At 55.4% G+C, this 22781-nt stretch overlaps 1 protein-coding gene across 1 annotated transcript in view; it reads right to left on the bottom strand.

The window, feature by feature from the left end:
- Positions 1-22781, bottom strand: part of IGSF21 (immunoglobin superfamily member 21) — a 400123-nt gene that overhangs the window by 84662 nt on the left and 292680 nt on the right. Inside the window, exon 5 of the mRNA XM_083161891.1 lies at positions 10546-10661. Within this exon, the coding sequence (XP_083018017.1) occupies positions 10546-10661 (116 nt within the window). The remainder of the gene's footprint in view (positions 1-10545; positions 10662-22781) is intronic.

Genomic DNA, 22781 nt, shown 5'->3' with positions numbered 1-22781 from the left:
CCCGTCTAACGCGTCATTCCCAGGATACACAATCATCCAGCCTCCTCCTCCCCCATCTCTACCTGTAATATCTCCCGTCTAACGCGCCATTCCCAGGATACACAATCATCCAGCCTCCTCCTTCCCCATCTCTACCTGTAATATCTCCCGTCTAACGCGCCATTCCCAGGATACACAATCATCCAGCCTCCTCCCCATCTCTACCTGTAATATCTCCCATCTAACGCGAAATTCCCAGGATACACAATCATCCAGCCTCCTCCCCCCCATCTCTACCTGTAATATCTCCTGTCTAACGCGCCATTCCCAGGATACACAATCATCCAGCCTCCTCCTCCCCCATCTCTACCTGTAATATCTCCCGTCTAACGCGCCATTCCTAGGATACACAATCATCCAGCCTCCTCCTCCCCCATCTCTACCTGTAATATCTCCCGTCTAACGCGCCATTCCCAGGATACACAATCATCCAGCCTCCTCCTCCCCCATCTCTACCTGTAATATCTCCCATCTAACGCGCCATTCCCAGGATACACAATCATCCGGCCTCCCCTCCCCCATCTCTACCTGTAATATCTCCCGTCTTACGTGCCATTCCCAGGATACACAATCATCCAGCCTCCTCCTCCCCCATCTCTACCTGTAATATCTCCCGTCTAACGCGCCATTCCCAGGATACACAATCATGCAGCCGCCTCCTCCCCCATCTCTACCTGTAATATCTCCTGTCTAACGCGCCATTCCCAGGATACACAATCATCCAGCCTCCTCCCCCATCTCTACCTGTAATATCTCCAGTCTAACGCGCCATTCCCAGGATACACAATCATCCAGCCTCCTCCCCCATCTCTACCTGTAATATCTCCAGTCTAACGCGCCATTCCCAGGATACACAATCATCCAGCCTCCTCCTCCCCCATCTCTACCTGTAATATCTCCCATCTAACGCGCCATTCCCAGGATACACAATCATCCAGCCTCCTCCTCCCCCATCTCTACCTGTAATATCTCCCGTCTAACCTGCCATTCCCAGGATACACAATCATCCAGCCCCCCCCCCCCCCATCTCTACCTGTAATATCTCCCGTCTAACGCGCCATTCCCAGGATACACAATCATCCAGCCTCCTCCTCCCCCATCTCTACCTGTAATATCTCCCATCTAACGCGCCATTCCCAGGATACACAATCATCCAGCCTCCCCTCCCCCATCTCTACCTGTAATATCTCCCATCTAACGCGCCATTCCCAGGATACACAATCATCCAGCCTCCTCCTCCCCCATCTCTACCTGTAATATCTCCCGTCTTACGCGCCATTCCCAGGATACACAATCATCCAGCCCCCCCCCCCCCCATCTCTACCTGTAATATCTCCCGTCTAACGCGCCATTCCCAGGATACACAATCATCCAGCCTCCTCCTCCCCCATCTCTACCTGTAATATCTCCCATCTAACGCGCCATTCCCAGGATACACAATCATCCAGCCTCCTCCTCCCCCATCTCTACCTGTAATATCTCCCGTCTAACGCGTCATTCCCAGGATACACAATCATCCAGCCTCCTCCTCCCCCATCTCTACCTGTAATATCTCCCGTCTAACGCGTCATTCCCAGGATACACAATCATCCAGCCTCCTCCTCCCCCATCTCTACCTGTAATATCTCCCGTCTAACGCGCCATTCCCAGGATACACAATCATCCAGCCTCCTCCTTCCCCATCTCTACCTGTAATATCTCCCGTCTAACGCGCCATTCCCAGGATACACAATCATCCAGCCTCCTCCTCCCCCATCTCTACCTGTAATATCTCCCGTCTAACGCGCCATTCCCAGGATACACAATCATCCAGCCTCCTCCTTCCCCATCTCTACCTGTAATATCTCCCGTCTAACGCGCCATTCCCAGGATACACAATCATCCAGCCTCCTCCTCCCCCATCTCTACCTGTAATATCTCCCGTCTAACGCGCCATTCCCAGGATACACAATCATCAACCTCGGATGGGAACCTTTATAAATCACAATGGTGACACACCGGGCTAATGACTGGCCTACTGCACCTGTCAGACGGTCTGAGAGGGGCGGTAAGACCTTAGAGTGTCTACCTGACGGCGCCGTGTAGGAGCAGATGTTACCGCTTTGGAATTAGACAAATAATAAGCTTTTAGCAATTATTGAGCGCAATTCGGAAGAGGCGATCAAGCAGCGTGTGGCTAACTGTGATAATGGGCGATTGATTATATTGAGAGCACGTCTGACACTCTGGTCTGGGCACATCCGCAGCCGCCTGGGCCCAGGTGTCCTCTAAACGTGGCCCTCCATCGACCCTCCGGAGATTTCCGGGCTCATTATCGGGCGAGCGGGTTGCGGGGGGCTTCTGCTCTGCGGCGGAGATAACAGCAGAGCGTCGCAGGGTGACTGATAACTCAGGATGTTGTGCGAGGAGGAAAAACCAATAAGCAAATCTCAAACAGATGTCTCTTCCTGAGTAATGAAACACATTTCACAGGAACTTACTTCCAAGTCTCATTTATCCTACCAATATAACCTCTACAGGCACATTAACCCCATTCTAAAGCTCTTTTATATTATTTATCTAATGGAGTGATCAAGGAACGTATATAGAAATGTGTATATAAAGCCATTTAGTACATTTGGTGACAGTCGCTGCGGCTAACAGCAGTTAAGCAGCCCAGAAGAAGACACTTACAGACAGGAAATGTGTGCGCGCAACCCGTTCCAGCGGGTGCCCATCCCCCAGCTGCACAGCCCCCTTCCAGCTTGTGCCCCAACCCCCCATCTGCACAGCCCCCTTCCAGCATGTGCCCCAACCCCCCATCTGCACAGCGCCCTTCCAGCGTGTGCCCATCCCCCCAGCTGTACAGGCCCCTTCCAGCGTGTGCCCCAACCCCCCATCTGCACAGCCCCCTTCCAGCGTGTGCCCCATCCCCCCATCTGCACAGCGCCCTTCCAGCGTGTGCCCATCCCCCCAGCTGCACAGCCCCCTTCCAGCGTGTGCCCCAACCCCCCAGCTGCACAGCCCCCTTCAAGCGTGTGCCCCATCCCCCCATCTGCACAGCCCCCTTCCAGCGTGTGCCCCAACCCCCCAGCTGCACAGCCCCCTTCCAGCGTGTGCCCCATCCCCCCATCTGCACAGCGCCCTTCCAGCGTGTGCCCATCCCCCCAGCTGCACAGCCCCCTTCCAGCGTGTGCCCCATCCCCCCATCTGCACAGCGCCCTTCCAGCGTGTCTCCATCCCCCCAGCTGCACAGCCCCCTTCCTGTGTGTGCCCCCATCCCCCCAGCTGTACAGGCCCCTTCCAGCATGTGCCCATCCCCCCACCCTGCGCAGATCCCCTTCCAGTGTGTACTTCCACCTATGCGGCATTCCTTTCCATGATTGTGCCTCCACCCCCCCTACCTGCAGGGATCCCCTTCCCATGTGTGCCCCCATCTCCCCTACCTGCCCATGTGCACCTCCATCCCCCCCACCTGCGCGACACCTCTTCCCATGTGTGCCCCCCAACCTTCCTATGTGTGCCCCCATCCCCCTACCTGCGCGGCGCCCCTTCCCATGCGTGCCCCCCCCACACCTGCACGGCTCCCCTTCCCATGTGTGCCCCCACACCCCCTACCTGCAGTGCTCCCCTTCCCATGTGTGCCCCCACACCCCCTACCTGCGCGGTACTCCTTCCCATGTGTGTGTCTCCATCCCCCTACCTGCACGGCTCCCCTTCCCATGTGTGCCCCCATCTCCCCTACCTGCCCATGTGCACCTCCATCCCCCCCACCTGCGCGACACCTCTTCCCATGTGTGCCCCCCATCCCCCCAACCGTCCCATGTGTGCCCCCATCCCCCTACCTGCGCGGCGCCCCTTCCCATGCGTGCCCCCCCCACACCTGCACTGCACTCCTTCCCATGTGTGCCCCCACACCCCCTACCTGCGCGGTACTCCTTCCCATGTGTGTGTCTCCATCCCCCTACCTGCACGGCTCCCCTTCCCATGTGTGCCCCCCTACCTGCACGGCTCCCCTTCCCATGTGTGCCCCCACACCCCCTACCTGCGCGGTACTCCTTCCCATGTGTGTGTCTCCATCCCCCTACCTGCACGGCTCCCCTTCCCATGTGTGCCCCCCTACCTGCACGGCTCCCCTTCCCATGTGTGCCCCCCCACTGGCTCCTCTTCCCATGTGTGCCCCATCCCCCCTACCTGCACTCCTTCCCATGTGTGCCCCATCCCCCCTACCTGCACTCCTTCCCATGTGTGCCCCATCCCCCCTACCTGCACTGCACTCCTTCCCATGTGTGCCTCCACCCCCCCCTACCTGCGCGGCTCCCCTTCCCATGTGTGCCTCCATCCCCCCCTACCTGCGCGGCTCCCCTTCCCATGTGTGCCCCCCTACCTGCACGGATCCCCTTCCCATGTATGCCCCCATCTCCCCTACCTGCCCATGTGCACCTCCATCCCCCCCACCTGCGCGACACCTCTTCCCATGTGTGCCCCCCATCCCCCCAACCTTCCCATGTGTGCCCCCATCCCCCTACCTGCGCGGCGCCCCTTCCCATGCGTGCCCCCCCCACACCTGCAGTGCTCCCCTTCCCATGTGTGCCCCCACACCCCCTACCTGCGGCGTACTCCTTCCCATGTGTGTGTCTCCATCCCCCTACCTGCACGGCTCCCCTTCCCATGTGTGCCCCCCTACCTGCACGGCTCCCCTTCCCATGTGTGCCCCATCCCCCCTACCTGCACTCCTTCCCATGTGTGCCCCATCCCCCTACCTGCACTGCACTCCTTCCCATGTGTGCCTCCACCCCCCCCTACCTGCGCGGCTCCCCTTCCCATGTGTGCCCCTACACCCCCTACCTGCGCGGCTCCCCTTCACATGTGCGCCCCCATAACCCCTACCTGTACAGCGCCTCTTCCCATGTGTGCCCCATCCCCCCTACCTGCACTGCACTCCTTCCAATGTGTGCCCCCACACCCCCTACCTGCAGTGCTCCCCTTCCCATGTGTGCCCCCATCCCCCTACCTGCAGTGCTCCCCTTCCCATGTGTGCCCCCATCCCCCTACCTGCGTGGCGCCCCTTCCCATGTGTGCCCCCCATCCCCCCAACCTTCCCATGTGTGCCACCATCCCCACTACCTGCGCGGCGCTCCTTCCCATGTGTGTGTCTCCATCCCCCTACCTGCAGTGCTCCCCTTCTCATGTGTGCCCCCATCCCCCTACCTGCGCGGCTCCCCTTCCCATGTGTGCCCCCCATCCCCCCAACCTTCCCATGTGTGCCACCATCCCCACTACCTGCGCGGCGCTCCTTCCCATGTGTGCCCCCACACCCCTACCTGCAGTGCTCCCCTTCCCATGTGTGCCCCCATCCCCCTACCTGCAGTGCTCCCCTTCCCATGTGTGCCCCCCATCCCCCCAACCTTCCCATGTGTGCCACCATCCCCACTACCTGCGCGGCGCTCCTTCCCATGTGTGTGTCTCCATCCCCCTACCTGCAGTGCTCCCCTTCTCATGTGTGCCCCCATCCCCCTACCTGCGCGGCTCCCCTTCCCATGTGTGCCCCCCATCCCCCCAACCTTCCATGTGTGCCACCATCCCCACTACCTGCGAGACGCTCCTTCCCATGTGTGTGTCTCCATCCCCCTACCTGCAGTGCTCCCCTTCCCATGTGTGCCCCCATCCCCCTTCCCATGTGTGCTCAGGTCACCTGATGGGAGGAACGGCCCAGGGTCTCGGCGCTACCTGATAAATGATTGAGGAGATTTTGGAATGGTAACACAACCACAGTGGACATTTGCCAAGCTCTCGGAGATGAAGAGCTTTAGAGCCAGGTGCCAGGGAAGTGTCAGCTAAATGATGTAATTATCCGTGTTAATGGCTGTGACATCCCATAACGGCCGTGACAGCGCAGCTCTCCTAAACGTTCTCTGCTAATGGGACCTGTAACAAAGGTATAAAGAGGAGTAACAGCAGCACAATAACAGGACTCGCAGCAGGTGCCCGCGTGACTAAGGGTGGCATTGCTGGCAGAAGATATATGGGAGACAACCTGGATCTTCCAGACGTAGATAATGAAGTTATATCACACAGCCACTTAATGAAGGAAGATAAAATGGCCGAACACACGGATAGCGGGACAGGTCTCTGACACCACGCTCCCCCTGACCGCTGCCACTGACGTGTAACTCATTTACCATGCTCCGAGCAGGTCACTGGGCGCCTCCGATTGTAGGATTCCCCGGGACAGTTCTGGAAATCTTCCATTTGTAAAACAAATTATCCTAAAATTCCAGCACTGGATTAGAGTCAGAGGTGATGGGATTTATCTCATCCGCCAGCCCAATAACCAGTGTCTGCAGGCGCAGCTAGGCTACAAGGACCGAGAGCTTCAGTCTGGTACAGGAAGATAATGTTACCTGACAAGTAACTAATATACAGATGTGTCCTTATACCTCCAGCCACAGTACAGCACACAGAGCGAGACATGACTAGGACGTAGTGGGATATGTGACACCTGTATACCGCTTGTGACTGAGGCTGTATACAAAGCAGATTGCGCTGAGTGATGTGATATGTGACACCTGTATACCGCGTGTGACTGAGGCTGTATACGGAGCAGACTGCGCTGAGTGATGGGATATGTGACACCTGTATACCGCGTGTGACTGAGGCTGTATACGGAGCAGACTGCGCTGAGTGATGGGATATGTGACACCTGTATACCACGTGTGACTGAGGCTGTATACGGAGCAGACTGTGCTGAGTGATGTGATATGTGACACCTGTATACCGCGTGTGACTGAGGCTGTATACGGAGCAGACTGCGCTGAGTGATGTGATATGTGACACCTGTATACTGCGTGTGACTGAGGCTGTATACGGAGCAGACTGCGCTGAGTGATGTGATATGTGACACCTGTATACTGCGTGTGACTGAGGCTGTATACGGAGCAGACTGTGCTGAGTGATGTGATATGTGACACCTGTATACCGCGTGTGACTGAGGCTGTATACGGAGCAGACTGCGCTGAGTGATGTGACACCTGTATACTACGTGTGACTGAGGCTGTATACGGAGCAGACTGCGCTGAGCGATGTGATATGTGACACCTGTATACTGTGTGTGACAGAGGCTGTATACGGAGCAGAGTGCGCTGAGTGGTGTGATACCTGTATACCGCGTGTTACTGAGGCTGTATACGGAGCAGACTGCGCTGAGTGGTGTGATACCTGTATACCGCGTGTTACTGAGGCTGTATACGGAGCAGACTGCGCTGAGTGGTGTGATACCTGTATACCGCGTGTTACTGAGGCTGTATACGGAGCAGACTGTGCTGAGTGGTGTGATACCTGTATACTGCATGTGACTGAGGCTGTATACGGAGCAGAACAGAACTTGTATTGGAGGAAGCAGTTCTGGTACATTGTAGCACTTGGTGTACAGATCAGAGACTCAGTTGCACACAAAATACACCTCTTATATATCAGCACAGTCGCCTATTGCATCTTAGTCGCGTTATATTGCCACAAAGATGCATTTTTTACTAAATGAAATATAAAACCCCCCAACACCAGCGGAGTCTCACGATACCCGTCATGCCGATAAGGTCTGCTTGACGCCTCTGCACCAACGACGTATGAGGACACATCCACACTACAGTTGCACTCTACCCGTTTCCATATTCTGGGGGTTACAATTATACAATTTAGTTTTACTGATCCAGAATGAGCAACATAAGTCCAATCAGCAGCGTAAAACATTTATATAGCCGTAATCGCTTAAGATACAAGACAGTTAATCGTCACTAAAACCATATTACGTGTCGCCGCCGCATCGCACGTGTCCGATAAAAGCCGGCTTGTGTACATGTAATAAGATCACGGTAAAGGTGCTGGGTACATTACCGGCGTGAGGCGCAGGACAAAACGCCGCTTATAGTGCCAATTAAATCACTGCAATGCCTTCTCCTTGCTCCCAAAGTGTTTTCAAGGTGCCATTACGGCCCTATTAATAGACGTGTGAGAGAGAGAATGCAGCTTTAAGAAGGGTTTATAGCACGGCGCATAATGGAGTTAAAGAGGAAATAGCCATTTTTTATCTGAATGGCGCACTAAGTCAGCGTCTGCTTAACTGTGTTTTTTTCCCCCCTTTCCTAAATAGCATTTTAACATGGCGATGCATCCGTCAGATGCAGAACACTGCGGAGAGGGCAGGGGACCAAATTATACATTCCGACTAGAATAGGAGAGTGGAGGGTGAGGACGGCAAAACAAGAGATCGCTTGATTGGAAGGGCTTATGAAAGGGAAGTGGAGGGAGAGGATGAAAGCTCCGCCGTTACCAGCGAGAGCAGAACACAGGGCTTGATACAAATCTACAAAAGCGCATTAAGATGTATTAATTTAGTGGGTCGATTCCGTCAATAGGAGGCCTGCCTGCTCGGATTGTCACAGCTGTGAAAGGAGCGAGCGGAGGGAACAAGGACTCATAATGATGTTTGCTCATTTCTTCGCTCTCGTTTTTATCTCGAAGTGTCGACTTTGTGACAATACTAATCACAACAAGCGCGGAGCAGACGTGCAAAAATGTACGGTGACAGGAGCGGCGCTCGCAGCTCGCATGACAATAAGGCGCGGGGCTGCCGGGGGCAGCAGCGAGACAGATATGTGGGTATTTAATGGACAGAGATAAACATGACTGCCAGCCGCATTACGCGCATCAGCAAGGCGCACTGTATGTCAGCAGACTGAGACAGCGACGCCGTCACACCGGGCAGTAACACGCTAAGTGGGAGAGGACGACGTGCGCTGAGCGCTCCCCGATCAGCGGGGATTGGGGGGGGGGGGGGGGGGGGGGGGGCAGATGTGAGCCAGGCTGGAAACTCGTGGCTTGTATACTTTATAGTATGTAGTATACAAAAATATGTAAATGGCTAATACAGATGTCAGACTTCCATGGTGTGATCCTATCCCCATGCTCGGGTGTCTAATTTGCTCCCAGTGGTGGGATTTCGAGACGCAGGTACGATTGTGGCGCGACAATCGATGAGCGTTGCTGGAACTGTACCTAAACCCTCCAGCTGCAGGTGTGCAATATACTCTTGGTTGGACTTGTCTATATAGACGCTCGCAGGTAGTCGCAGTAATAAAAGCTGGACGCAACATTCGTTCCGTGAGAACGTGGTCGACAGTCACAATGTTGACAAGATATTTTCATGTTTTTTGGGGCTTTAGACCAACTTGGTTCCTACATTACCATCCAAGTGGGCCTAGACACTTATACAGGGCCCTTGTTGACCTGTGTCGACATGGACACCAAAAAATACGTCGACCTAGTGACTGTCAATCACGTTCCTATCAACTTGCTTGCGTCTACCTTTCATTACTATGGATCTAGACGTTGTGGACTGTCGAATGCATCTAGTGAGATGCCTAAAGAGCGCTCGAGCACGTGACGGTCAGTCTAGACGCGGTGGATGCGATATACCAGAACCGGTCAACACACAGATGGTCGACGATGGTTTCTGGGGGTTGTTCACATGTTTTCCTATTACTATCGGACTGCAGTAGCAGCCTGGAGCGAGCCCACGAGTAGCACACGTGATTACGGTACATCCATGCGTGTTATATTCCGGGTATTTCTGCATTTGTGATTTCTGTGTATTACAATAATGGCCTAAAGGAGCGAAACCTGTGCTGGACCCTCATGTTACTGGTAGACCAGTGTACGGGCGAGTACGGGTGTGTACGGGTGGGTGTGTACGGGCGAGTAAGGGTGAGTACGGGTGTGTTCGGGCGAGGACGGGCGTGTACGAGCGAGTATGGGCGAGTACGGGTGAGTAAGGGTGTGTACGGGCGAGTACGGGTGTGTACGGGCGAGTATGGGTGTGTTCGGGCGAGGACGGGTGGGTGTGTACGGGCGAGTATGGGCAAGTAAGGGTGAGTATGGGTGTGTACGGGCGAGTACGGGTATGTCCGGGTGGGTGTGTACGGGCGAGTATGGGTGTGTACGGGTGTGTACGGGCGAGTACGGGTGTGTACGGGTGTATACGGGCAAGTACGGGTGTGTACGGGTGTATACGGGCGAGTACGGGTATGTCCGGGTGGGTGTGTACGGGCGAGTATGGGTGTGTACGGGCGAGTATGGGTGTGTACAGGTGTACGGGCGAGTACGGGTGTGTACGGGTGTATACGGGCGAGTATGGGCGAGTACGGGTGTGTACTGGCGAGTACAGGTGTGTAAGGGTGAGTACGGGTGTGTACGGGTGTATACGGGCAAGTACGGGTGTGTACGGGTGTATACGGGCGAGTACGGGTGTGTACTGGCGAGTACAGGTGTGTAAGGGTGAGTACGGGTGTGTGTACAGGCGAGTACAGGTGTGTGTGCAGGTAGCGGGACACTTGATTCTAGCTCAGTGGCTCCATGAGTTCTCCTGGAACGATTACAGGCGGCTGATCTAGAACCTTCATGTGACCGTCCCAGACCCCGATCCCTGAGTGGTGATGCAGCCGCAGGACTGGGAACTGGGGGAGCACTCACCTGCGGCGCTGGCTTTCCTCCACACACGATGCACACTAGGGTGAAGTTCTGCGCCTGGTACCTGCTGAACGCTGCCGGCGTATCTGCGGCGATGACGGCGATGGACACGGGAGGAGCTGGGGAGGAAACAGAAATAGGAATTACTATGTATAGATCTGGATTAGGATATGCTCATTATAGCAGCACCGGTTAGGGGTACATATAGCTGTGATATGAGGAAGGACGGGGACATCGTCTACAATGGATGGGTGACGGCGATATTCCACAAGTAACCGTCCGATACAGCAAAACCGCTGGGTTCAGCTTAGAGGGACGATCGCTTGTGTCTGACCTACAGTCACCACATTCACATAGACAACAGGAAGGCAACTGCCGCCGGCACAGGTTTATTTATCAAAACATTGAAGCTCAGCACCAGGTCAGCATCTGGTCAGCGCCAGGTAAGAGCCGGGTCAGCGACAGGTCAGAGCCGGGTCAGCGCTGGGTCAGTGACAGGTCAGAGGGTCAGCGACAGGTCAGCGCCAGTTTAGAGCCAGGTCAGTGACGGGTCAGAGCCACGTCAGCGCCGGTACTAATCATCACAGTAAATAATTGAGGGGAGACAACGGGGCATAAAATGGGGTAAAAAACACAATCTCAGTCTGTAATTCTGATCCAAGGAGATGAAACACTGCTCCGGACTGGCAAGGAACAAGAACATTTACATTTATTTAAATGAGATATTTTCAATATTTAAATCTATTCAAATGAGCTGGGTTCTGTGGAGTTTCTGAGCCTGCGGAGAATAGACGACTCCAGCGCTATAATGAAGTCTGGGATCTCTCTCACCTGGTATCACAGTAACTCACACAAATGTCACATTACCCCCTGCCAAAGCCCCAGCTCTGAGCCACGTCGGTGCGCCCATCCCAATAGCCGGGTCTCTGTGCTCACCCCTCTGCTACAACATGCCAGCAGGAGAGGTGCGCCCATCCCAATAGCCGGGTCTCTGCGCTCACCCCCTGTGCTACAACATGCCAGCAGGAGAGGTGCGCCCATCCCAACAGCCGGGTCTCTGTGCTCACCCCCTCTGCTACAGCATGCCAGCAGGAGAGGTGCGCCCATCCCAATAGCCGGGTCTCTGCGCTCACCCCCTGTGCTACAACATGCCAGCAGGAGAGGTGCGCCCATCCCAATAGCCGGGTCTCTGCGCTTACCCCCTCTGCTACAGCATGCCAGCAGGAGAGGTGCGCCCATCCCAATAGCCGGGTCTCTGCGCTTACCCCCTCTGCTACAGCATGCCAGCAGGAGAGGTGCGCCCATCCCAATAGCCGGGTCTCTGCGCTCACCACCTCTGCTACACCATGCCAGCAGGAGAGGTGCGCCCATCCCAATAGCCGGGTCTCCGTACTCAACCCCTCTGCTACACCATGCCAGCAGGAGAGGTGCGCCCATCCCAATAGCCGGGTCTCTGTGCTCACCCCCTCTACTACACCATGCCAGCAGGGGAGGTGCGCCCATCCCAATAGCCGGGTCTCTGCGCTCACCCCCTCTACTACACCATGCCAGCAGGGGAGGTGCGCCCATCCCAATAGCCGGGTCTCTGTGCTCACCCCCTCTGCTACACCATGCCAGCAGGAGAGGTGCGCCCATCCCAACAGCCAGGTCTCTGTGCTCACTCCCTCTGCTACACCATGCCAGCAGGAGAGGTGCGCCCATCCCAATAGCCGGGTCTCTGCGCTCACCCCCTCTGCTACAACATGCCAGCAGGAGAGGTGCGCCCATCCCAATAGCCGGGTCTCTGCGCTCACCCCCTCTGCTACAACATGCCAGCAGGAGAGGTGCGCCCATCCCAACAGCCGGGTCTCTGCGCTCACCCCCTCTGCTACAACATGCCAGCAGGAGAGGTGCGCCCATCCCAATAGCCGGGTCTCTGCGCTCACCCCCTCTGCTACAACATGCCAGCAGGAGAGGTGCGCCCATCCCAACAGCCGGGTCTCTGCGCTCACCCCCTCTGCTACAACATGCCAGCAGGAGAGGTGCGCCCATCCCAACAGCCGGGTCTCTGCGCTCACCCCCTCTACTACAACATGCCAGCAGGAGAGGTGCGCCCATCCCAATAGCCGGGTCTCTGCGCTCACCCCCTCTGCTACAGCATGCCAGCAGGAGAGGTGCCCCTATCCCAATAGCCGGGTCTCTGCGCTCACTCCCTCTGCTACAGCATGCCAGCAGGAGAGGTGCGCCCATCCCAATAGCCGGGTCTCTGCGCTCACCCCCTCTGCTACAGCATGCCAGCAGGAGAGGTGCGCCCATCCCAATAGCCGGGTCTCTGTGCTCACCCCCTCTGCTACAGCATGCCAGCAGGAGAGGTGCGCCCATCCCAATAGCCGGGTCTCTGTGCTCACCCCCTCTGCTACAGCATGCCAGCAGGAGAGGTGCGCCCATCCCAATAGCCGGGTTTCTGCGCTCACCCCCCCTGCTACAGCATGCCAACAGGAGAGGTGCGCCCATCCCAATAGCCGGGTCTCTGTGCTCACCCCCTCTGCTACAGCATGCCAGCAGGAGAGGTGCGCCCATCCCAATAGCCGGGTCTCTGCGCTCACCCCCTCTGCTACACCATGCCAGCAGGAGAGGTGCGCCCATCCCAATAGCCGGGTCTCTGCGCTCACCCCCCCTGCTACAGCATGCCAACAGGAGAGGTGCGCCCATCCCAATAGCCGGGTCTCTGTGCTCACCCCCTCTGCTACAGCATGCCAGCAGGAGAGGTGCGCCCATCCCAATAGCCGGGTCTCTGCGCTCACCCCCTCTGCTACACCATGCCAGCAGGAGAGGTGCACCCATCCCAATAGCCGGGTCTCTGCGCTCACCCCCTCTGCTACAGCATGCCAGCAGGAGAGGTGCGCCCATCCCAATAGCCGGGTCTCTGCGCTCACCCCCTCTGCTACACCATGCCAGCAGGAGAGGTGCACCCATCCCAATAGCCGGGTCTCTGCGCTCACCCCCTCTGCTACAGCATGCCAGCAGGAGAGGTGCGCCCATCCCAATAGCCGGGTCTCTGCGCTCACCCCCTCTACTACAACATGCCAGCAGGAGAGGTGCGCCCATCCCAATAGCCGGGTCTCTGCGCTCACCCCCTCTGCTACAGCATGCCAGCAGGAGAGGTGCACCCATCCCAACAGCCGGGTCTCTGCGCTCACCCCCTCTGCTACAACATGCCAGCAGGAGAGGTGCACCCATCCCAACAGCCGGGTCTCTGCGCTCACCCCCTCTGCTACACCATGCCAGCAGGAGAGGTGCGCCCATCCCAATAGCCGGGTCTCTGTGCTCACCACCTCTGCTACAGCATGCCAGCAGGAGAGGTGCGCCCATCCCAATAGCCGGGTCTCTGCGCTCACCCCCTCTGCTACAGCATGCCAGCAGGAGAGGTGCGCCCATCCCAATAGCTGGGTCTCTGTGCTCACCCCCTCTGCTACACCATGCCAGCAGGAGAGGTGCGCCCATCCCAATAGCCGGGTCTCTGCGCTCACCCCCTCTGCTACAGCATGCCAGCAGGAGAGGTGCACCCATCCCAACAGCCGGGTCTCTGCGCTCACCCCCTCTGCTACAACATGCCAGCAGGAGAGGTGCACCCATCCCAACAGCCGGGTCTCTGCGCTCACCCCCTCTGCTACACCATGCCAGCAGGAGAGGTGCGCCCATCCCAATAGCCGGGTCTCTGTGCTCACCACCTCTGCTACAGCATGCCAGCAGGAGAGGTGCGCCCATCCCAATAGCCGGGTCTCTGCGCTCACCCCCTCTGCTACACCATGCCAGCAGGAGAGGTGCACCCATCCCAATAGCCGGGTCTCTGCGCTCACCCCCTCTGCTACAGCATGCCAGCAGGAGAGGTGCGCCCATCCCAATAGCCGGGTCTCTGCGCTCACCCCCTCTACTACAACATGCCAGCAGGAGAGGTGCGCCCATCCCAATAGCCGGGTCTCTGCGCTCACCCCCTCTGCTACAGCATGCCAGCAGGAGAGGTGCACCCATCCCAACAGCCGGGTCTCTGCGCTCACCCCCTCTGCTACAACATGCCAGCAGGAGAGGTGCACCCATCCCAACAGCCGGGTCTCTGCGCTCACCCCCTCTGCTACACCATGCCAGCAGGAGAGGTGCGCCCATCCCAATAGCCGGGTCTCTGTGCTCACCACCTCTGCTACAGCATGCCAGCAGGAGAGGTGCGCCCATCCCAATAGCCGGGTCTCTGCGCTCACCCCCTCTGCTACAGCATGCCAGCAGGAGAGGTGCGCCCATCCCAATAGCTGGGTCTCTGTGCTCACCCCCTCTGCTACACCATGCCAGCAGGAGAGGTGCGCCCATCCCAATAGCCGGGTCCCTGCGCTCACTCCCCCTACTACAGCACGCCAGCAGGAGAGGTGCGCCCATCCCAATAGCCGAGTCTCTGCGCTCACTACCTCTGCTACAGCATGCCAGCAGGAGAGGTGCGCCCATCCCAATAGACGGGTCTCTGTGCTCACCCCCTCTGCTACACCATGCCAGCAGGAGAGGTGCACCCATCCCAATAGCCGGGTCTCTGCGCTCACTCCCTCTGCTACAACATGCCAGCAGGAGAGGTGCGCCCATCCCAATAGCCGGGTCCCTGCGCTCACTCCCCCTACTACAACATGCCAGCAGGAGAGGTGCACCCATCCCAATAGCCGGGTCTCTGCGCTCACCCCCTCTACTACAGCATGCCAGCAGGAGAGGTGCACCCATCCCAATAGCCGGGTCTCTGCGCTCACTCCCCCTACTACACCATGCCAGCAGGAGAGGTGCGCCCATCCCAATAGCCGGGTCTCTGTGCTCACCCCCTCTGCTACACCATGCCAGCAGGAGAGGTGCGCCCATCCCAATAGCCGGGTCTCTGTGCTCACCACCTCTGCTACAGCATGCCAGCAGGAGAGGTGCACCCATCCCAATAGCCGGGTCTCTGCGCTCACCCCCTCTGCTACAGCATGCCAGCAGGAGAGGTGCGCCCATCCCAATAGCCGGGTCTCTGTGCTCACCCCCTCTGCTACACCATGCCAGCAGAAGAGGTGCACCCATCCCAATAGCCGGGTCTCTGCGCTCACCCCCTCTACTACAGCATGCCAGCAGGAGAGGTGCACCCATCCCAATAGCCGGGTCTCTGCGCTCACTCCCCCTACTACACCATGCCAGCAGGAGAGGTGCGCCCATCCCAATAGCCGGGTCTCTGTGCTCACCCCCTCTGCTACACCATGCCAGCAGGAGAGGTGCGCCCATCCCAATAGCCGGGTCTCTGTGCTCACCACCTCTGCTACAGCATGCCAGCAGGAGAGGTGCACCCATCCCAATAGCCGGGTCTCTGCGCTCACCCCCTCTGCTACAGCATGCCAGCAGGAGAGGTGCGCCCATCCCAATAGCCGGGTCTCTGTGCTCACCCCCTCTGCTACACCATGCCAGCAGGAGAGGTGCGCCCATCCCAATAGCCGGGTCTCTGTGCTCACCCCCTCTGCTACACCATGCCAGCAGGAGAGGTGCGCCCATCCCAATAGCCGGGTCTCTGCGCTCACTACCTCTGCTACAGCATGCCAGCAGGAGAGGTGCGCCCATCCCAATAGCTGGGTCTCTGTGCTCACCCCCTCTACTACAACATGCCAGCAGGAGAGGTTCGCCCATCCCAACAGCCGGGTCTCTGCGCTCACTACCTCTGCTACACCATGCCAGCAGGGGAGGTGCGCCCATCCCAATAGCCGGGTCTCTGCGCTCACCTCCTCTGCTACACCATGCCAGCAGGAGAGGTGCACCCATCCCAACAGCCAGGTCTCTGCGCTCACCCCCTCTGCTACAGCATGCCAGCAGGAGAGGTGCACCCACCCCAATAGCCGGGTCTCTGTGCTCACCCCCCCTACTACACCATGCCAGCAGGAGAGGTGCGCCCATCCCAATAGCCGGGTCTCTGCGCTCACCCCCTCTGCTACAACATGCCAGCAGGAGAGGTGCGCCCATCCCAATAGACGGGTCTCTGTGCTCACCCCCTCTGCTACAACATGCCAGCAGGAGAGGTGCGCCCATCCCAATAGACGGGTCTCTTAGCTCACCCCCTCTGCTACAACATGCCAGCAGGAGAGGTGCGCCCATCCCAATAGCCGGGTCTCTGCGCTCACTACCTCTGCTACACCATGCCAGCAGGAGAGGTGCGCCCATCCCATCAGCCAGGTCTCTGCGCTCACTACCTCTGCTACACCATGCCAGCAGGAGAGGTGCGCCCATCCCAATAGCCGGGTCTCTGCGCTCACCCCCTCTGCTACAGCATGCCAGCAGGAGAGGTGCACCCATCCCAATAGCCGGGTCTCTGCGCTCACCCCCTCTGCTACACCATGCCAGCAGGAGAGGTGCACCCATCCCAATAGCCGGGTCTCTGCGCTCACCCCCTCTGCTACAACATGCCAGCAGGAGAGGTGCACCCATCCCAATAGCCGGGTCTCTGCGCTCACTCCCTTTGCTACACCATGCCAGCAGGAGAGGTGCGCCCATCCCAACAGCCAGGTCTCTGCGCTCACCCCCTCTGCTACACCATGCCAGCAGGAGAGGTGCGCCCATCCCAATAGCCGGGTCTCTGTGCTCACCCCCTCTGCTACAGCATGCCAGCAGGAGAGGTGCACCCATCCCAATAGCCGGGTCTCTGTGCTCACCCCCTCTGCTACAGCATGCCAGCAGGAGAGGTGCGCCCATCCCAATAGCCGGGTCTCTGCGCTCACATCCTCTGCTACAACATGTCATCAGGAGAGGTGCACCCATCCCAATAGCCGGGTCTCTGCGCTCACTCCCTCTGCTACACTATGCCAGCAGGAGAGGTGCGGCCATCCCAATAGCCGGGTCTCTGTGCTCACCCCCACTGCTACACCATGCCAGCAGGAGAGGTGCGCCCATCCCAATAGCCGGGTCTCTGTGCTAACCCCTTTGCTACATCATGCCAGCAGGAGAGGTGCACCCATCCCAATAGCCGGGTCTCTGCGCTCACCCCCACTGCTACAACATGCCAGCAGGAGAGGTGCGCCCATCCCAATAGCCGGGTCTCTGTGCTCACCACCTCTGCTACAGCATGCCAGCAGGAGAGGTGCGCCCATCCCAATAGCCGGGTCTCTGCGCTCACCACCTCTGCTACACCATGCCAGCAGGAGAGGTGCACCCATCCCAACAGCCAGGTCTCTGCGCTCACTCCCTCTGCTACACCATGCCAGCAGGAGAGGAGCGCCCATCCCAACAGCCAGGTCTCTGCGCTCACTCCCTCTGCTACACCATGCCAGAAGGAGAGGTGCGCCCATCCCAACAGCCAGGTCTCTGCGCTCACTCCCTCTGCTACACCATGCCAGCAGGAGAGGTGCGCCCATCCCAACAGCCAGGTCTCTGCGCTCACTCCCTCTACTACACCATGCCAGCAGGAGAGGTGCGCCCATCCCAACAGCCAGGTCTCTGCGCTCTCTCCCTATTCTACACCATGCCAGCAGGAGAGCTTCGCCCATCCCAACAGCCGGGTCTCTGCGCTCACTACCTTTGCTACAGCATGTGCGCCCATCCCATCAGCCAGGTCTCTGCGCTCACTCCCTCTGCTACACCATGCTAGCAGGAGAGCTTCGCCCATCCCAACAGCCGGGTCTCTGCGCTCACTACCTTTGCTACAACATGCCAGCAGGAGAGGTGCGCCCATCCCAATAGCTGGGTCTCTGCGCTCACTACCTCTGCTACAGCATGCCAGCAGGAGAGGTGCGCCCATCCCAATAGCCGGGTCCCTGCGCTCACTCCCCCTACTACAGCACGCCAGCAGGAGAGGTGCGCCCATCCCAATAGCGGAGTCTCTGCGCTCACCACCTCTGCTACAGCATGCCAGCAGGAGAGGTGCGCCCATCCCAATAGCCGGGTCTCTGCGCTCACTACCTCTGCTACACCATGCCAGCAGGAGAGGTGCGCCCATCCCAATAGCCTGGTCTCTGCGCTCGACCCCTCTGCTACACCATGCCAGCAGGAGTGGTGCGCCCATCCCAATAGCTGGGTCTATACCGCAATGAGAATATATACCTGATGGGAACGTATACCGCACTGAGAATATATACCTGATGGGAACGTATACCGCACTGAGAATATATACCTGATGGGAACGTATACGGCAATGGGAATATATACCTGATGGGAACGTATACGGCAATGGGAATATATACCAGATGGGAACGTATACGGCACTGAGAATATATACCTGATGGGAACGTATACCACACTGAGAATATATACCTGATGGGAACGTATACCGCACTGAGAATATATACCTGATGGGAACGTATACCGCACTGAGAATATATACCTGATGGGAACGTATACCGCAATGGGAATATATACCTGATGGGAACGTATACCACACTGAGAATATATACCTGATGGGAACGTATACCACATTGAGAATATATACCTGATGGGAACGTATACCGCACTGAGAATATATACCTGATTGGAACGTATACCGCAATGGGAATATATACCTGATGGGAACGTATACGGCACTGAGAATATATACCTGATGGGAACGTATACCACATTGAGAATATATACCTGATGGGAACGTATACCGCACTGAGAATATATACCTGATTGGAACGTATACCGCAATGGGAATATATACCTGATGGGAACGTATACGGCACTGAGAATATATACCTGATGGGAATGTATACCGCACTGAGAATATATACCTGATGGGAACGTATAGCGCACTGAGAATATATACCTGATTGGAACGTATACCGCAATGGGAATATATACCTGATGGGAACGTATACGGCACTGAGAATATATACCTGATGGGAACGTATACCGCACTGAGAATATATACCTGATTGGAACGTATACCGCAATGGGAATATATACCTGATGGGAACGTATACGGCACTGAGAATATATACCTGATGGGAACGTATACCGCACTGAGAATATATACCTGATGGGAACGTATACGGCACTGAGAATATATACCTGATGGGAACGTATACGGCACTGAGAATATATACCTGATGGGAACGTATACGGCAATGGGAATATATACCTGATGGGAATGTATACAGCACTGAGAATATATACCTGATGGGAACATATACCACACTGAGAATATATACCTGATGGGAACGTATACTGCACTGAGAATATATACCTGATGGGAACGTATACCGCACTGAGAATATATACCTGATGGGAACGTATACCGCACTGAGAATATATACCTGATGGGAACGTATACGGCACTGAGAATATATACCTGATGGGAACGTATACGGCACTGAGAATATATACCTGATGGGAACGTATACGGCAATGGGAATATATACCTGATGGGAACGTATACAGCACTGAGAATATATACCTGATGGGAACGTCTCTGCGCTCACTACCTTTGCTACAGCATGTGCGCCCATCCCATCAGCCAGGTCTCTGCGCTCACTCCCTCTGCTACACCATGCTAGCAGGAGAGCTTCGCCCATCCCAACAGCCGGGTCTCTGCGCTCACTACCTTTGCTACAACATGCCAGCAGGAGAGGTGCGCCCATCCCAATAGCTGGGTCTCTGCGCTCACTACCTCTGCTACAGCATGCCAGCAGGAGAGGTGCGCCCATCCCAATAGCCGGGTCCCTGCGCTCACTCCCCCTACTACAGCACGCCAGCAGGAGAGGTGCGCCCATCCCAATAGCCGAGTCTCTGCGCTCACCACCTCTGCTACAGCATGCCAGCAGGAGAGGTGCGCCCATCCCAATGGGAATATATACCTGATGGGAACGTATACGGCACTGAGAATATATACCTGATGGGAACGTATACCGCACTGAGAATATATACCTGATTGGAACGTATACCGCAATGGGAATATATACCTGATGGGAACGTATACGGCACTGAGAATATATACCTGATGGGAACGTATACCGCACTGAGAATATATACCTGATGGGAACGTATACGGCACTGAGAATATATACCTGATGGGAACGTATACGGCACTGAGAATATATACCTGATGGGAACGTATACGGCAATGGGAATATATACCTGATGGGAATGTATACAGCACTGAGAATATATACCTGATGGGAACGTATATGGCACTGAGAATATATACCTGATGGGAACATATACCACACTGAGAATATATACCTGATGGGAACGTATACTGCACTGAGAATATATACCTGATGGGAACGTATACCGCACTGAGAATATATACCTGATGGGAACGTATAACGCACTGAGAATATATACCTGATGGGAACGTATACGGCACTGAGAATATATACCTGATGGGAACGTATACGGCACTGAGAATATATACCTGATGGGAACGTATACGGCAATGGGAATATATACCTGATGGGAACGTATACAGCACTGAGAATATATACCTGATGGGAACGTATATGGCACTGAGAATATATACCTGATGGGAACATATACCACACTGAGAATATATACCTGATGGGAACGTATACTGCACTGAGAATATATACCTGATGGGAACGTATACCGCACTGAGAATATATACCTGATGGGAACGTATACCACACTGAGAATATATACCTGATGGGAACGTATACCGCACTGAGAATATATACCTGATGGGAACGTATACCGCAATGGGAATATATACCTGATGGGAACGTAGACCACACTGAGAATATATACCTGATGAGAACGTATACCGCACTGAGAATATATACCTGATGGGAACGTATACCGCACTGAGAATATATACCTGATGGGAACGTATACCGCAATGGGAATATATACCTGATGGGAACGTATACGGCACTGAGAATATATACCTGATGGGAACGTATACCGCACTGAGAATATATATCTGATGGGAACGTATACCGCACTGAGAATATATACCTGATGGGAACGTATACGGCACTGAGAATATATACCTGATGGGAACGTATACGGCACTGAGAATATATACCTGATGGGAACGTATACGGCAATGGGAATATATACCTGATGGGAACGTATACAGCACTGAGAATATATACCTGATGGGAACGTATATGGCACTGAGAATATATACCTGATGGGAACATATACCACACTGAGAATATATACCTGATGGGAACGTATACCGCACTGAGAATATATACCTGATGGGAACGTATACGGCACTGAGAATATATACCTGATGGGAACGTATACGGCAATGGGAATATATACCTGATGGGAACGTATACCGCACTGAGAATATATACCTGATGGGAACGTATACCGCACTGAGAATATATACCTGATGGGAACGTATACGGCAATGGGAATATATACCTGATGGGAACGTATACGGCACTGAGAATATATACCTGATGGGAACGTATACGGCACTGAGAATATATACCTGATGGGAACGTATACCGCACTGAGAATATATACCTGATGGGAACATATACCGCAATGGGAATATATACCTGATGGGAACGTATACGGCACTGAGAATATATACCTGATGGGAGCGTATACCACACTGAGAATATATACCTGATGGGAACGTATACTGCACTGAGAATATATACCTGATGGGAACGTATACCGCACTGAGAATATATACCTGATGGGAACGTATACCGCACTGAGAATATATACCTGATGGGAACGTATACCGCACTGAGAATATATACCTGATGGGAACGTATACCGCAATGGGAATATATACCTGATGGGAACGTAGACCACACTGAGAATATATACCTGATGGGAACGTATACCGCACTGAGAATATATACCTGATGGGAACGTATACCGCACTGAGAATATATACCTGATGGGAACATATACCGCAATAAGAATATATACCTGATGGGAACGTATACGGCACTGAGAATATATACCTGATGGGAGCGTATACCGCACTGAGAATATATACCCAATGGGAACGTATACGGCACTGAGAATATATACCTGATGGGAACGTATACCGCACTGAGAATATATACCCAATGGGAACGTATACCGCACTGAGAATATATACCTGATGGGAACGTATACCGCACTGAGAATATATATCTGATGGGAACGTATACCGCAATGGGAATATATACCTGATGGGAACGTATACCGCACTGAGAATATATACCTGATGGGAACGTATACCGCACTGGGAATATATACCTGATGGGAACGTATACGGCACTGAGAATATATGGTACTTATGTAATATCTGGGCTCACGTGTTTCTT

This window comes from Crinia signifera, chromosome 19 (genome assembly GCF_055691185.1).
Source record: "Crinia signifera chromosome 19, ASM5569118v1, whole genome shotgun sequence".
NCBI classification, from domain to species: Eukaryota; Metazoa; Chordata; class Amphibia; order Anura; family Myobatrachidae; genus Crinia; species Crinia signifera.
The sequence above is the reverse complement of the archived record's forward strand: the minus strand, read 5'-3'. Positions and strand labels throughout refer to the sequence as shown.